At 39.0% G+C, this 17299-nt stretch overlaps 1 protein-coding gene across 1 annotated transcript in view; it reads right to left on the bottom strand.

Annotated features, from left to right (window-relative positions):
- Positions 1–6921: 6921 nt before the first annotated feature.
- The window catches only part of PALMD (palmdelphin), a 65221-nt gene continuing 54843 nt past the window's right edge, over positions 6922–17299 (bottom strand). Inside the window, exons 4-8 of the mRNA XM_056139070.1 lie at positions 15650–15764; positions 15480–15513; positions 15266–15379; positions 12305–13399; positions 6922–7266 (exon numbers count right to left, since the gene is read on the bottom strand). Coding sequence (XP_055995045.1) covers positions 7223–7266; positions 12305–13399; positions 15266–15379; positions 15480–15513; positions 15650–15764 — 1402 coding nt within the window. The 3' untranslated portion in view covers positions 6922–7222. The remainder of the gene's footprint in view (positions 7267–12304; positions 13400–15265; positions 15380–15479; positions 15514–15649; positions 15765–17299) is intronic.

The raw sequence follows: 17299 nt of genomic DNA, 5'->3' as shown, positions 1-17299 counted from the left end.
TCTCAAAAAATTAGAATTTGATCTGCCATTTGACCCAGCTATAGCACTCCTGGGAATATATCCCAGAGAGGCAAAAAGGTATAGTCAAAGTGACATCTGCAATTGTTTGTTCATTGCAGCACTCTTTACAATAGCCAGAATCTGGAAAAAACCTGAGTGCCCAAGAACAGATGACTGGTTAAAGAAACTTTGGTACATTTACACAATGGAGTACTATGTAGCTGTTAGAAAAGATGAAGTTATGAAATTTACATACAAGTGGTACTACATGGAAAGTATCATGTTAAGCGAAATGAGTCAGAAAGAGCGGGATAGACACAGAAAGATTGCATTCATCTGGGGAACATAAAGCAACAAAAAGTGAGAGTGACACACAGGAATGGCTGAGATTAGTACCAGGAATTTTGCTCCATGAATGGAAGGCCAGCCACAGGCTCTAGGAGAAAAGGAAGCTCAGATAGAGAAGAGAGTACCAAATGAAGGGTGTTGTGAGGGCCCTCCCAGGGTGGGAGAAGCATGCTAAAAGTAGTCGATAGACCAAACATGATTGCCACTCAAAGCCTCTCTTGCAAAACACAGTACCCAAAAGAAGAGAGAGAGAACAAGGGGGAATACCCTGCCACAGAGGCAGGATGGGACGGGGGGGGGGGGGATGAGGGGGGGGGATGCTGGGACCCATGGGGATGGATGACGGGCACTGGTGGAGGTATGGGGACTTGATCATTGTATAACTGAAACCCAAGCACAAAATTTGTAAGCCTATAACTGTACCTCATGGTTTTTCACTAATAAAAAAAAAGAAAAAAAAAAAAGAATACAAAAAAGACAATACAATAATTGGAAAACTGGATAAAAAATATTTATTTACTTATGGACCTTCCAAGATGTGGCTGGGGGTCCTGGGCTTCTGCTGGCAGGGTTTTTTTTTAAAAAAAATTGTGAACAACTTTATTAAAAAAACACAAAAAGCCCTGGCACCCTATATGGTTTCACCCCACTTCCCCAGGTGTCATCTCAGAGTACACCTGGGGGTGGCCCATAAGAAGTAAAGCAAAAGAAACTGGGCCATTAAGTTCTTGGTCTTGAAAAACGTCTGTGAAACTCCACATCTGGATACTTGGCATAAAATTACAACCTCCATTGCTACTCTATACAGCCCCACCATTTTCTGGCAACAGACACTCAATAGGCTACACGAGGTATCATTTCCACTTTATTTTCCTCGAGAAGAGTTTGTCTTCAGTCCTTAAGGTCTGGAGTTGCCTTACATGGGTTTTGGTGGGGTTCTTGGGGCAACACCCACTGAACCTCAGTGGTGGGGTTTGGCCCTTGCATGAGAATGGTTCCTTACCACTTAGATGTGAATAGCACAACTGACATAGTAGTGTAACTTCACATACAGCTTGGGAAGCACATAAGTGTCAGAAAACTTCAGAAATGGCCCACACAACTGCAGTGGGGTGGGGTGGGGCGGGGGTGGGGGTGGGGTGGAGGGAGGCACAGTTGGTGTTCACATGTCCACAGCCCTTTTTGGCTTGCCCATTGTTCCTTTTTTTTTTTTTTTTGGTCATCTTGGAAGTCGGCTGGAAGTTCTTAAACTGCCCCTGGATGGTGATTCATTGCTAAGGCCCCGAGAGTGTGGTTTTGTTTAGACCCTACAGTGCCTGGATTTCCTGGGTTGCCCTAGGTCGGAAGCTTCTTTATCTACATCTTTCAGTGTTGGGGGCTCCAGGGCTGCATCTATCAATGCTCGAGTGTTTGTGTGGGGAGGGGCATAAGGTACCTGGAATCAAACAGGGTCAGCAGCATGTAAAGCATCTCCCTTAACCCTGCACTATCTCTGGTTCCTTGAAACAATGTTTGAAAATTCAATGGGACAGAATTAATATAATGTGAGAGAATTTATTTAATGGCAGGACATCAGAAAGAACTAATGAAGATGGATCATTGTAGGTTATTTAATATTTGAAGATAGGAAAGAAAAGTCTTTGGAAATAATTGAGTAGAGCCTTGTGGAGATGCTGACAACTAGGTGATAGCAATCTTTTTGTTCCTATCTCAAGAAAGAAGAATCTGAGGCAATAATGAGTAGAGATTGAACAAAGACCTACCTTGACTGATTCATTTGATAAGAAATCAACCCAAGCAGGAAATCATGAAGAAGCTTGCCTATGCAAATCATAGTTTTATTTTATTTACTTTTAATTTACTTTTTTTTTTGCTTTTTGGGTCACACCTGGTGATGCTCAGGGGTTACTTTTGGCTCTGCACTCAGGAATTACTCCTGGTGATGCTTGGGGGACCATTTGAGATGCTGGGAATTGAACCCGGTTGGTCGCGTGCAAGGCAAATGCCCTACCCGCTGTGCTATCGCTCCAGCCCCCATAGTCTTATTGTTGAAAATGTACTCTATGCTTTTTGCATTTGAAGGAGAAAGAGAAAAAGGAAACATTACATCCAGGGGAACAGTGATTGGTTAACAGTTGACTTTTAGGAGTCTATAAACAGTAACTGGAGTAGAATGACATCTTTTAAAGTTTGGAAAGGGAAAAAGAAAAGTCTCTAAGAATGCTATATTCAGAAAAAGATTCCCTCAAGAATGCAGGCAGAAATCGGAGACCATTTTTAGGTAAGAGATCTAAAAGAGTCTGTTACTAGCACATATAACTTCAAGAAATGCAAAAGGATGTTGTCGGGATTGAAAAGTGATACCAGAGGCCTCAGAGTTAGTGTACAGAACATTGCTAATCTGGGGCTGGGAGGGGTCCTTGGGACATTGGGGGAGGGAAGCTGATAATCTGTTGGAGGATGTGGTGTAGGAACAATGTACGAGTGAAACTTTCTCATTTAGCAATATTGTAAATCACTGTATCTCAATAAGAATGAGGAAAAAGACCTTATTTAAAAAATGAAACATCAGGAAGGAATGAAGAACACTTAGAATTGTCACTGTCACTGTCCTCCTGTTGTTCATCAGTTTGTTTGAGCGGGCCCAGTAACATTGTGAGACTTGTTACTGTGTTTGGCATATCGAATACGTCACGGGGTGCTTGCCAGGCTTTGCCGTGCAGGCAAGATATTCTCGGTAGCTTGCTGGGCTCTCTGAGAGGGGCGGAGGAATCGAACTCAGGTCGGCCATGTTGGCTGCATGCAAGGCAAACACTCTACCACTGTGCTATGGCTCCAGCCCACTTAGAATTGTAAATAATTGTAAATATAAAACCATTTTGGACTTTTCCTACTTAAATTATTTTATAAGTGTTTGTGACCCAGGAAAGCAATGTTTACCTTGTTTTGTAGTATTTATAGTGAATATAGACAGAATGCATATAACAACTTAGGATCAAGTACAGGAAGAGATAACAAACTTAGACACTTGCAGGATGTCAACTCTTAAGTGAAAAGTCAAAGATGAGTATTAGAGAAGATAAAAATAAGATACATATTAGAAAGTCCCCAAAGTTAAGTAATTTGCACAACATTGCAACATTTGCATTAGATTATTTAGCACAACCAAATATCCACCAGACCAAGTGATTTAGATCCATGACTGAATAAAGAAATGGGTCACAATAAGCAAAGAAAATCTGTGCAGAAGAATTGAAATCACTTAGATAACTGCCCTCAAGGTGAGTGAGCTTATGTCTCTGCTCCTTAAATATGGGATGAACATCATGACTTTCTTCTCAGCATGCAGTATAGAAAGGGGGAGGAACAATCTTATGGATGTACTTGACAAATACTGTATTAACCAGGTGAACAGGGTCAGCAATGCCAGTAATAAATCATGTTGAAAGTTTGTGCCACTAATGTAGCATGATGAAAATTGTGCTTTTCCTTTCTAGTCTTCCTCCTCCAGACTCATGACCCTGGTCTAATCTTGAGTAAACATTGGACAGTTTGCAATAGAGGACTATCCTACAAAAATGTATGACTGATAATTTTCAAAACTGTCAAGGTTTTAAGAAAATATAGCAACAAGGAAACTATAAGTCACATTTAAGAGGTGACATTTAAGACATTTAAGAGTCACATTTAAGGAAGACTTTATGTCACAAAATAATATGGTAAAGAGATCCTGGAAGAGAAAAAGGACATTAGAAAAAAAACTAAGGAATTCTGAACAAACTATGAGACTTCATTTAACAATAGATCACTATTGATTCACTAATTACAACAATTGTACCTTATTAATGTAAGGCATTGATAATAGGAAAACCTGGGTGTGAGAATGTTGTATGTTCTCAATTTTTCCATTAATCTAAAACAATTCTATGTAGACTGAGGCCAGAGAGACAGTGTAATGGGCTGAGGCACATGCTTTGGCTGCAGAAGGTCAGGGTTTGACCCCTGGCACTGCAGGGTCCCTGAGCACTTCAGGGAGTGACCCCTGAGCACAGAGCAGGGAGTAGCACTTAAGTATAACCTGGAACAGGCCAAACAAACAAGACAGATTCTGCTTACTATTGCTAACTGTGGCTGCAGTGACTGTTGGGAGTATCTGTGTCCTCATTTTGGAGATAAAGATCTTTGTGTAAAGAATAGCTGCACTTAGCTGGGGGAAACAGCTGACTTTCAATTAGAAATGTATTTAGAAGGTATAAGTATGGACTGGGCTGGAGCGATAGCACAGTGGTAGGGCATTCGCCTTACAAGCGGCCAACATGGCCAACCCGAGTTCGATTCCTCCGCCCCTCTCGGAGAGCCCGGCAAGCTACCGAGAGTATCTCGCCCACACGGCAGAACCTGGCAAGCTCCCCGTGACGTATTCGATATGCCAAACACAGTAACAACAAAGTCTCCAATGGAGACGTTACTGGGCCCGCTTGAGCAAAATCGACGATCAACGGGAGGGCCTTTTACGGGTAAAGACCTTTTACCTTTAAGTATGGACAATAAGTAAAAACAGGTGGGTTATTCCAGTTGTCCACTGAGTACTTTAATCTCAATACTCACTCATTGCTGCTGATCTTCCTAAACCCATTACAGCTCTTTCCTTTGCCGGCTATTGCGTTGTTAGACCTTGTCAGTAGGGGGAGGGACGGCAACAGTCACCGGAAAGCTCGTCCCTTGGGCTTTTGGCTTTCCTTCCTTTTCACTGCTACAGACGGGGATTGGTGTGTGTGGATGGCAGGCCTCACCTTAGTGGTTCTGCCTCGTAGTTCTGGCTTTTCATTGTGACTCCACTTTGCCAAAAGGCAGCCACTTTCCCACTAACGCAGCGCAAAAGGCAGCTCTAGTCTCTCACGTCTTTTGGTTCTGCTGGGCCACTCCTCTGAGCCAGCCCTAGCCTATATGTCCTGTCTAGCCTCCCGTCTGCCTAGGAGGCTGATGGATGACTTACCCACCAGACACCAGCTCATGCTGCCTAAGGCCGGCTGGTATTACTCAGTTTCATTTTGGATGATCTTTTCCTTTCAGAACTGTCCGCCCATACATTTATTGATCACTTACTGGATGTCAATTTTCTAACTAATTTCCTCTTACTAGTGTGTGTGTGTGCAGAAGCCCCGAATCAAAGCCATAGCTTTAGTCTCAAGGATGGCAGAACTGTAAAATAATGTACAAGCCACTTGCTAAATAGTTATGAAATGGAAGGAATGAGTCCCATCAACTAGGAGAAGAGGTATTTATATAAGAGTGCCTCTCAAGTCTGAACTTCCAGTTTTTCTAGAACATTCCATGCTAGAGAAGTAGTCTCTCCTCTAGAGAACATCCTTTTGTGAACACTTGAGGCAGATGCTTCAAGGGTTAATCCTTCTCCAGCCAGGACCTCTCATTGTTTGACCTCTCACTACCAACAAACTAGTAATGAAGATAAGGTCTTATCATAGTCTCAGCTGGGAAGTTCAGTTTCTGCCCTGGAAACAAAATACTATTCACTGAAAGGAAAATTCAGGGGAATTATAGGCATTGCCCTGATCCAGAAGATACGGGTGACTGAATCTTGAGAGTATTGGATAGAGGCCAGTGGAATCAGGTAGGGTAGAGAATATTATTATTATTATTCCTTCATTATCACCTGATTATTGGCATGGGAATATTCTCCTTCAAATCAATTTACTATTCTGGCAAGAATACCTCGAATGACATGAGGTACACATTCTTACTAGGATTTCGACATTTTTAAAAATTAGCTTAAGTATCAAGATTATATTCAGTAAGAGTGTATGTAAACATTGGAGCAGATCTGTATTCTTTGAGAATATGGGGAGCCTCAATCTAGGAGTCTTAGGTCATAATCAGTCATTGCATCAAAGGTACATGTAATGTATGAAAGAAAAGATGATATTTCAAGAAGAACCACTGTGCCAGGAATTATGTGTAAAGTCACGTCCACTATCAAGGTCATCCAATCCAGACTTCAAATGTGAGATCAATGGTTGCAGGTAATTTTGGCACTGGATGTATATGCTAAGGGATTGACTATGCGATAAAATCAATTGAATTGGTCCTTAGAAGAACCCACCCACTCTTCCTCCCTCCCTCCCTCCCTCCCTCCCTCCCTCCCTCCCTCCCTCCCTCCCTCCCTCCCTCCCTTTCTCCCTCTTTCATTCTCATTCTCTCTCTCTCTCTCTCTTTTTCTTAAGCAGTTTTCAGGGGTCATATTCCAGCTGAACAGGCCTGATACTACAGTGTTCTTGCAGTGGGTCTAACAGCTCTGGGGGTCACCGCAGCCACACCTGGCAAGACGATACATTGGGGGAATGTACGTTGCTGGGTATTGAACTTTGGGCCTTGTGCAAGCCTAGAATGCACTCTATTCCTTTGAGTTATCTCTCCAGTTCCAGAAAAGTGTCCAAAGCATTGTTTATCTTGGTTACCAATCAAGGTCAAAATGACTATTTCTGTAATGAAGTGCATTGGCTTTCAATTTGTGGAGTAGCAAAGTTATAACGTCAATAGAAGTAGTCATATTATTTTAAATAACTTTATTCTTAAAGCTTATAAGCTCTTATAAGAAATGCTTTGGTATAGATACAATAAAAATATGCTGGTCCCCACCCACCCCTACTGAATCTTGTCAAGTAAACAGGAAAGTTACATAGTTATTCTCCCCTGCCTTTTCAATTTTTTTCACAAATAATAACTACTGCGTATTCACATGGCTTAATATAATTATACATTTTTTGGAACTTAGCAAGAAAAAATATCCAGAAAAGATATTTTTAAAGATTGTTAGTTTCTTCTCCAGAGGATGTTAAGATAGATGGTACACGTCTCAGATAACTTTTTTCCCCAGCTTGGCCATCCTCATTCTTAAAGCTGTAAATTAAAGGAAAAAAAAAGTTACTTTAGAAAAAGTCTAAATTTTCACTCTAAATGACCATTTCATAGAATGCAGGAAAGTTTAGAACATACCTCAGATGATTTTATCCAACAATGTGAGCATTGTTTAGTAGCATAAAAAGATAGTAGAAATAATAAGCTATGGTTAACTTAGAACAGAAGCAGGTTGAGAACGAGAAGGAACCGGTTTCTATAAAAATTAGAAAAAATAGCAGAGCAAATAAAATATATGGAATAAATAATGGTTGAGTGCATATTTTCACTATTAGCCACAGTTTCTATAGGTCAGTGATTGGCTTTTGTGCATATTTCTGAAGTAGGCATTACTCAAAAAAAAGGCATTGAGACTGACATTCTAATTGATGGTTAAGTTATTCTATAAGTTGTCCATCTCAGTTATTTTAAGAGGTTCTAACCTTGGATATAGAAATAGATTGTGAATAAAATCCTGTGAATCAGTAATTAAGAACTGGTGTAATTATAAGATAACTGTTAAAATAGTCAAGTGGCAAATATATCTTCTGCTGATAATTATATATTGGGAATAGAATTATTTTTAAAAAAACAGGTCTAGAATTTTTAATACTCCTTTGATGTTTGAATATGATGCCCTTAGTATTTGGGACTACAGCATATAGCTGCCTCAGTCATATTTCAGAGGTTGAGAGATACTTTCAAGGCACTGATCACAACAATCACTTTTGTTGGATATTAACATTTGAAGAAGTTGTGTCTGGAGAGATGGTTCAGTGGGTAGGGCACCTGCTTTGCACATGGTCTACCTGAGTTTAATCCAAGCACCACCTATGTACCCCAGAGCTCAGAGCAGGTAGTAAGCCTTGATCACTGCTGGATGTGGCTTCAAAGCCAAAATTTTTTTTTTCAGTTTTAAAGAAAAGACATAACCTCTCACTTCTCAGTCGTCCATTAGGTGTTTGTTAGTAATGAATGGATAGATCTCAGAGAGAAGCACTTTTTCACAAGTATGAGAAAGGATGGAAATCTAACTATAAAAACTGTCACTGTCACTGTCCTACCGATGTTCATTGATTTTCTTGAGCGGGCCCAGTAACATGTTCATTGTGAGACCTGTTGTTACTGTGTTTGGCATGTCGAATACGTCACGGGTAGTGTGCCAGGCTTTGCCGTGCAGGCGAGATATTCTCAGCAGCTTGCTGGGCTCTCTGAGAGGGGCGGAGGAATTGAACCTGGGTCGGTGGGGTTGGCTGCGTGCAAGGCAAACGCCCTACCACTGTGCTATCACTTCAGCCCTAACTATAATAACACTATGGTTATATTTAGTATCACCTAATCATATTAGATTTTCATTAAAATGAAGACAAATTACATTAGTTCCCTTGATACGTTAAGAGGAAAAATCATTTCTAGTGGCATGACTAACAGCACTCCCTTCAACTGAGGACCAACGCAGAGACTTTCCTTTTCTCTGTTTCTGGAAGTTGTGGGATGATGAAACCTGAGGTGAGGACCATATTTTGACAGCAGGAAGTGAACTGGAGGCAAAGGGTAAGAATGCACAAAGGTTCTGCTCTTAGATTTTGTGTACGTCCACCGTGCCCTCACCAAAGAGAGTAATGGGAATTAAGGGATTTTAAAAGGTCACTTTAAGGCCAGGACATAATTCTCTTATAGTCCCTCTTCCCTTCCAGCAAATCAGGCCAATCCTAAGTGCTGTGGATATTCAATGATGTTCTTTCCTAGGGAGCAGCTGTCACACAGTGGTGCTCAGAGACTTCTGGCTCTGTCCTCAGGAGTGACCCTGGCAGTCCTTGGGGGAGCATATGCGGTGCTGGGAATTGAACAGGGTTTGGTTGCATGCATGGCAAGTGCATATTAATAATATGATACTATGATACTCATAAAGGATGTCATGGGTATGAGAGCCTCAGGAGTTAGGAAATCCAGTTAACTCGCTGACCCTTGTCTTGAAGGGAGTGGGTGGAGTATTCTAGGCAGTAGCACTGTAGCACTGTCGCACTGTCTTCCCATTGTTATGGATTTGCTCAAGTGGGCACCAGTAACATCTCCATTGTGAGACCTGTTGTTACTGTTTTTGGCATATCGAATATGCCACTGGGACTTGCCAGGCTCTGCCGTGCGGGCAGGATACTCTTGGTAGCTTGCCAGGCTCTTTGAGAGGGACAGAGGAATCGAACCCTGGTCACCTGCGTGCAAGGCAAATGCCCTATCCGCTGTGTTATTGCTCCAGCCCATTCTAGGTAGTAGAATCTTTATTTCCTTTCTGTAGACTTATGGCAGGCTAGAGCGATAGCACAGCGGGTAGGGCGTTCGCCTTACAAGCGGCCAACATGGCCGACCCGAGTTCGATTCCTCCGCCCCTCTCGGAGAGCCCGGCAAGCTACCGAGAGTATTCGATATGCCAGACACAGTAACAACAAAGTCTCCAATGGAGACGTTACTGGGCCCGCTCGAGCAAATCGACGATCAACGGGAGGGCCTTTACCTTTACCTTAGACTTATGGCAAGTAACTCTGTGGCAGAGCAGGCAAGTGGAGCAAGGCAGCAGTGAGAAGGCATCTAGATGGAGCAGTTAAAGTGTCTGGGTCATTAGTTTTCCTTTTATTTCTTTTTCTTGCTCGTCTCTGCATTCTACCTTTTATATAAATCTGGGTAGTTGAATTCAGAGGAAGAGAGATTTTCTCTTTGTTACCAATAACCCCTTGATTCCTAATGGTGGTCACAGGTTCCCAATTTTGGCACTATAGCTTGTGATTTTTCTGGAGTTGAGGCTCCCTGTCTCCTAATTCTGAAATGTTGTAGCCATCTTTCTGAAAGAGGAGAAAACAGAGGAGGAGGAGGAGTGCAAGAATAAGAACCCCTGAAGAAAATCAACTGTCTGGTGGCAACAGTTGTGGATCTTGGTAGAGTATGCAGGGGCCACTTGGTGGTGGAAATATCTAGAACTGATCTATGTCTTAGAATATGAACCTGGAAAATTTTCATTAACAGATGGCTGCAGTTTTGTCTAAATTTTCTCCTCATGTCTTACTCTGTAATATTGACAGAAAGACCTTGTCTTTGGGGTCCCCAGGTCCATCTATCCTATCATTTTTTTCCTCCTACATGCTCTTTTCCAAGTCAAAAATTGTTCTTAGAGAAGACTTTAATATTTACACCAAGAGAAATGAGACTATGAATTTTAAATTATCATGCCAATCAGGAATACTTATATTTAGTAGTGAAACTGTATCATAAAGAATTGGAGGGAAGTGATCAAATTTCAAGTATCAGTAAGTTTTTTGAGGGGGTGGAGATTAGTAGGCAAAGCTCAGGCTATCTGGTACTTGTGAAATCAGGGCGATTAGGTTTTTCTGTGTTTATGGAAGGCATTTGTCAATATAATATACTTAATTTTTAAAAATAAAAGCCACATCAGTTCTCTTAGCCATGTCTTGAATTGGAAAACAAGAAAGTAAAACAATATCTTGATGGAAGGGAAGGAATTTGGAGCATTCTGTTTATAAGATGTTTTGATTGATAGTACAGAACTTTGTATTGTTACTTTGTCTGGAATAGGTCTTCCTGTTTTCATTATTTTAGTTCAGTGACATGATTAGTGTTGTCTGGAAACATTAGTCACTTCCTGTCTTTTTCTACAGGGTAAATGTGTTGACATGGGGAGGGGAGAAGGAGTAAGGGTGTTTAGGAGGAGCTGGCCAAGGTTCAACTTAAAAAAAAAAAGATTTTAAATGGACAATGTAACTGTACTTCACATAATAATGTGTTTGCCAAGTCTGATCAGCAAACAAAATTCATTCTCAAAACAGAAAAGAACTTTTCGTTTCAGAAAGTTTCCGTTGTGGGGCACACCATTCAATTTTGATTTAGAAAGATAATCAAAGAGTGCACTTATTAAGAGGTTAGACATTCATTAGATAATTATATTTGCAAGCAATGTGTTTAATTTAAATTCTTAAGAGAATGAAAGAAGTTCTTCTGATTGTATTATTGGCAACCCAAGATTGGGTTGATGGATTTTAGACAAGAAAAACTGTTAAATTGTGCAGGTGTTGTCGTATTTCTATAGAAGTATAAGAATTTTTTTTTTTTGCTGGATTAACTGGAGTTTAATAATTATTGCTTATAATGTGAATTCTTCCAGTCCACTTAGAGACATTTAAAATTACTCTTCCTTTCATACATCCAGTACCTATGTGTCTGGGTAATTTGACTTTGTCTTCAGCCAAATTAAGTAGAATGATTTTGTCGGATTCTTTTTTTTTTAATGCATGAGAATACAGTATCCAAGTGATAACATGACATCTAAACTTGATGATCTATCACTTTTGTAGAAAAAGTATTATTTTTCACTGAAAGCTATAAAAGCTAATTAGAAAAATGCATAAAGAATAAAAATGAAAAAATATAAAAAATAAATTATCTAAGTTAGGGAAAACTATGCAAAGTTAACTGTATAGCTTAATGTAAGTAAAATTGACATTAAAAATGTAGATAATCTAAGGAAATAAAGTCCATAAAACTATAAATATACAGAGAACAAGATATAGCAAAGTAATAAAATATCCTGAAAGTAAAATTAGTTTTTTTCTTTAATTTGATTTTTTTTGGTAAAATTAAGGCAATTCATTAACTTATGGAATAAGTCCAAATCATAGAACGGCTCCAAAAAGTAGCTGGCGTTGCATTCTGGTTGGAAAAGATATGTTATTGATGATCCAATATATTAATGATCTAAATACATTCCTGCACAGTGCCACACTATGGCCGAGGAACAATTTCAAGTTACTAAGATCGATCAGTATAATACCCAAATAAGGCAACAATTAAAGTTTTTTCTGAATTTTACTTATGGGGAGGATAAGGTAAATCAGCGTTAAAAAAGCCCTTAGAATGGATGCTTCTGTCTATGAGGTGGTCAAGTAAAGCTGAAAAGAAGAGGGTTGGTTACCCACCCGAAGAGAACATTGTCACATGACTAGACAGCAGTGGCAAGCCTTATTCTTTTTATTACCTGTTAAGGACGGATCCTCAGTCCCATCTCCTGGGATCTGAACGTGAGTGGGAGAATGGAGAGCAGATCTGCCCAAGCTTTCTTCTTGCTCTTTCAGGGATATGGAATTTTTGTGAGGAGATCTGTTGTTTGTGTTTTCCTGTGGTTTAATTTCGGATCTCTTTCGGGGAAGTGGTGTTGGTTTGGGAGGTTTGTAGACCTGACTATGGGGAGCAATAGGGTGGTAGGATGGTTCCTCTGCTTCTTCCCTAGCTTCTTCCTCATCGTCAATCACAACCAACTCAGCGTGGATAACCCCATCATACCCTGTCAGAAGCTTCTTCTCTTCTTCATTGTCTTCTGCCTGCTGATACCCCATGAAAATCATTGTCACAGGTTCTGTACTGTTCACGTCAGGAGGCAAGGCATGCATGATGTTATACCTGACGTCTTCCTCCTCCTCTTGGCCAGTAGGATAAGGCCCCTGGAGTTCTGACTTCCCAACGAGAGCTTCCCTGGGACTTTGTCTTGCTTTTGGAGAAGACACAGACTTGTCCCAGGTCATATTTGGTTCTTCCCGAGGATTTATTGGCTTCTTCTGAAGGGCATGGGATGTCTCCTCTGTTGGCTGAGTTATCGAACGGGGATGAGGCACTGGCCGTGCAGGGCTGGCATGATTGAAACTGTTGGGCTTCTCCTCGGAAAGTCCATTGTCCATAGTAGGTATAGATTCATTCATATCATTTCTTAATCCATTAGCTTTCATCTTTATCCTGTCTTGAAAATTTGGTTCAGGGGTTAACTTCTCTCTTTGTGGAGTTGTAGGCCTGTAAAATGGATTGGCATATACAGGCTCATGATACTCTGTTGGGCATTTAGAGTTTCTCTCTGATGCTTGTCTTAAAAGCTCCTCTACTTCCACAGGTGCCAAGCCGTCCGTGCCATTGTGTGCTTCACTGGGATTGGAGCCTACTGCATACACTGACTTTTGTCCATCATCATACACTTTAATTCCTGTACCTTTGAAGTCATCTGATGGGAGAGGTATTGAAGACAAGACTGTACTTTCTCCAGTTTTCAGGTCTTTTTTAACTTTAATTTCCATCGCATACAGAGCTGTTAAGAGACAAATTATATTTTTGATCTTGTTAACTTTTCCCTTTAAGCCAGCTTGCTTAAAATATCTATTTTTAGCTAAGTATATTTGACTTAATGTGAGAGGTGTCTATTTTAAATTTTTTTTGATATTGTTAATGATATGATTAACAATGTTATAATGTCATGGGTTTTATATATGGATACACAGAGTTACTGAAAAGGGTGAAGAATTGAAAAAGAGACTCCAAACAGTAAGAATATTCATTGGGAATAAGAATATTCTTCCTTTTTAAATTTTTTCCTTTTCTTTTCTATCTTTTTTGTTTGTTTGTTTTGTTTGTTTGTTTTGGGACACACCTGGGTGTGCTCAAGGTTTACTCCTGAATCCTCAGAGCCCACCAGAAGGAATCATTCCTGGTGGGCTCCTGGTCAGTCCTTTCTTTTCAGTGATAATCCAACAAGACAGATTTGTACTCTTCATTCAACAGAAAGACTTGAACCTCCTTTTAATTGTATACATTACAATGGATAAATGATTTAAACCAGTACATTAATTTTTTTTTTTTTGCTTTTTGGGTCACACCTGGTGATGCACAGGGGTTACTCCTGGCTCTACACTCAGGAGTTACTCCTGGCGGTGCTCAGGGGACCACATGGGATGTTGGAACCCGGGTCAACCACATGCAAGGCAAACGCCCTACCCGCTGTGCTACCTCTTCAGCCCCATTAAATTCTATTCTCACTTTCCAGGTCAGCAGCCTGTTAAAATTATTCATTATTCTTAACTTTTTACAACAGGGCTGTTGTTTAAATGTATAATTGGTATTGAAGACAGAGGGTGAAGAAATGAAATAACATGCTTTTCCTTTTTTCGTTTGTTTCTTTTGTCAAACAGAAGAAGGGCTGAAAATAGAGCTGTTAGCAGGTTTTAACTAGACTGGTGAGACTTGGTTGATTTGGGGTGGGGGAAGTTGAGATCCACTTGATATCCCAGACAACATTCTCAGAGTTAATGGCATATCATTGCTAATAGAATTCTAGGCAAATTACAATGTGTGGATGCTAGCATTGTTGTGGATTTTTTCCTTCATTTTTTTAACCCCATTTTACCTACCTCTAGCTTGATTATTTTTGACTTTCCTGACTCTCTAAAATTGAAACATCCTTATCCATGATTGTCTTTTCACTGATTCATATTTTTCTCTAACATTTTCACACCCTCACATGGTAATTTGATTTATTTCCTATTTTTGACTCTATTTTCTCAAGAGTTTCAACTCCATGAGAGAAGACAGTTTTGTTATTTTGTTTTTTCCCTCTCACAATTTTTTAGCATGAGAGCTGAACTTGGCATATAGTAGATATTCACTGAATATTGTTAGGGCAACAAATGAATATTATTACAAAAATAGAGTGTAGTTACGCTTGCCAGATTCAAAGATTTCCTCTTTCCTCTAGTACAAGATTTATTTTTTTCATAGACTTTGAAGTTGTCTGAAAAATTACTCTTAAAGGAGTTAATAATACTTAACCTTTCCAAGAGGAATATTTTCATAAAAGATCTTTGAAGCCCAATGAGTATCAACCAATGGAATATATTTGGAGAGATATTTTTGAGTAGGAAGCACTGCTTTTGAGAGTGTCTGTTTACTTCAAGTCTATCTTTTCTGTGCCTTGCTAGTTTGCTAGGAAATAGAAAGCATGAAATAAATACGATAATCTCATTAACTTTGCCTATACAAATGGCTCTCATAGCTTATACAACTTTATGAAATGAGCCATTTCTTAACTTAAAGCATAGAATGTCATAGAAAATTGCTAATAGCTGATACTATTTAAGAAAAACTTAGAGAACTTGCTAGTAAGTACATTTTTCTCATATACCTTTTCTGTTTTGTTCATCATCTTCTGTTTCTTCATTTCTGTCCTTCCTTAATCTGGAAGGTATATAGGATTTTGGAAGGTCAGGAATATTAGCATATATGTCTTCAATTGACACTGTAAAATTAATATAAATGAAAAACATAGTTAGAATATATTTATAATAATAGGACAAATTAAAGTAGACTTACTAAAAAAGGACAAAAAATAAATATACCTCCTGGTGTTTCTTCCTTTTCCACCTTCACAGACTACAAGAAAAAAAGTTCTTCATGATTAATATGGTATAATTTAAATCCTAAATGTGGATATACTTTGAAAAATTGTATATTATTTTTGGACTCATTTTTGGAGAGAAGAGCAAATTAAAAACAGTCTATTGCTCACCTTTATTATGTCTTCTGTTGTCCTCTCAACTGATTTTAGTTTCTTTAAAATTACCTCCTCATTGGTTGAGATTTGCAGTTCAGCCCTTTCAAGGTCTTGAATTTCTTTCTCAAGTCTGCCAACAACAACAAAAACACAGTGTTATTGACAAAATACAGTTTTCAAAACTCTACTTGGAATATTGCATGTAAATATTTAAATACCTTCTAAGAACATGGTCATACATTAAACATTTCATTTAGTATATAGAAGGTACCTAGCTAATATCTGACTTTATGTATTTTCAGTGCAAGTTAAAAAAATTCTGTTGATAAGGGTACTATATAAACTAAATCTAAAAACTAAAACTATAAGGTTTTACCCTAATAGTTTTCATTGCAATTACCAAAATTAATTCCAAATGAAATATAGTGAATTCTTGTACAAAGAGACTTGTATTTTAAGTTCAACCAAAGGAATAGTATTCACTATTATCAGTTCACAATATTTTCTTACAAAGTCTCCAAATAACTTACTTGGTGAAAACATTGCAATTATTTTTTTCTAGCCAATCTATACTTGATTTTCCTATAATAATTAAGCTTTATATAATGCCAGCTACTTAACACTTTATCCCTTTACATAGTCTAACATTAAAAATGATACTATAAGTTCACAATTTCCTAGGAATTATTCTGTGATATTATAGTGTGTCAGGTAAAGAGATAAGAAATACCCAAAATTTAGTATATTTGCCTCAATTGTTGCTATTTAAAGTCCACTCTTTGGGGTGGGGGGGGGAAGATGACATGACAAAGTATATAAGAACTTATGGAGACAAAGAGATCAACATTTGAAATTCAACTGCAAGAAGCATGTTATCCTGGCCGGCATACAGCTGCTTGTCATTTTTAGGTTAACCCCAGGGTGTGAAACCATGACCTCTACCTTGTATAAAAACATACAGCCACTGGCATTCACACATTTAGTAAGGCTGACTCTTGGCTGTTATGAAATACACGTAGTATCTCAGCCAGCTAGTCTAAGTCCTAAAGTCAGTGGCCTTAGAGGATGCTGATTAGATACAGCAGCTAGTCCAGATGACAGCTCTGGGTATCAGCTGAGATAATTGTCAGTTCTCCTGACTTCCTCTTCTAAAGATGGTTATGAATCTGGCAGCCTCAAAATCTTGTGCTGTTGTCAGACTATTAAAGTCCAAGATTTGATCTATTTGACCATTTTTGTACTCATCGCTTCAGTTTCAAAGTTCTGACGTGGCTGCTGCTTCTGGGAACTGGTGGTTGGCTGTTTGTAGCTGAGAGTTTTTCTTTCTTTCCTTTGTAAAAATTTTATTGAATTTATTTAATTCGTTGGTGATTTAAAATTTTAAATATTTTAGAATTTGTATTATAGTTTAGGTAAGATGATTACAATAGTATGAAGATATTTTCTTGCATATTATAGGACTACCGAGAGTATGCCGCCCCCATGGCAAAGTTTGGCAAGCTACCCGTGACGTATTTGATATGCCAAAAACAGTAACAACAAGTCTCAGAATGGACACGTTATTGGTGCCTGCTCAAGCAAATCAATGAACAACGGGAAGACAGTGCTACAGTGCTATGCTACATAATTTTACAATTACCAAACAAAATGACATAAAACTCAATG

This window comes from Sorex fumeus, unplaced genomic scaffold (genome assembly GCF_029834395.1).
Source record: "Sorex fumeus unplaced genomic scaffold, SorFum_2.1 ptg000131l, whole genome shotgun sequence".
In the NCBI taxonomy this organism is placed as follows: domain Eukaryota; kingdom Metazoa; phylum Chordata; class Mammalia; order Eulipotyphla; family Soricidae; genus Sorex; species Sorex fumeus.
Note: the sequence above shows the minus strand (reverse complement) of the source record. Positions and strands in the feature narration are given on the sequence as shown.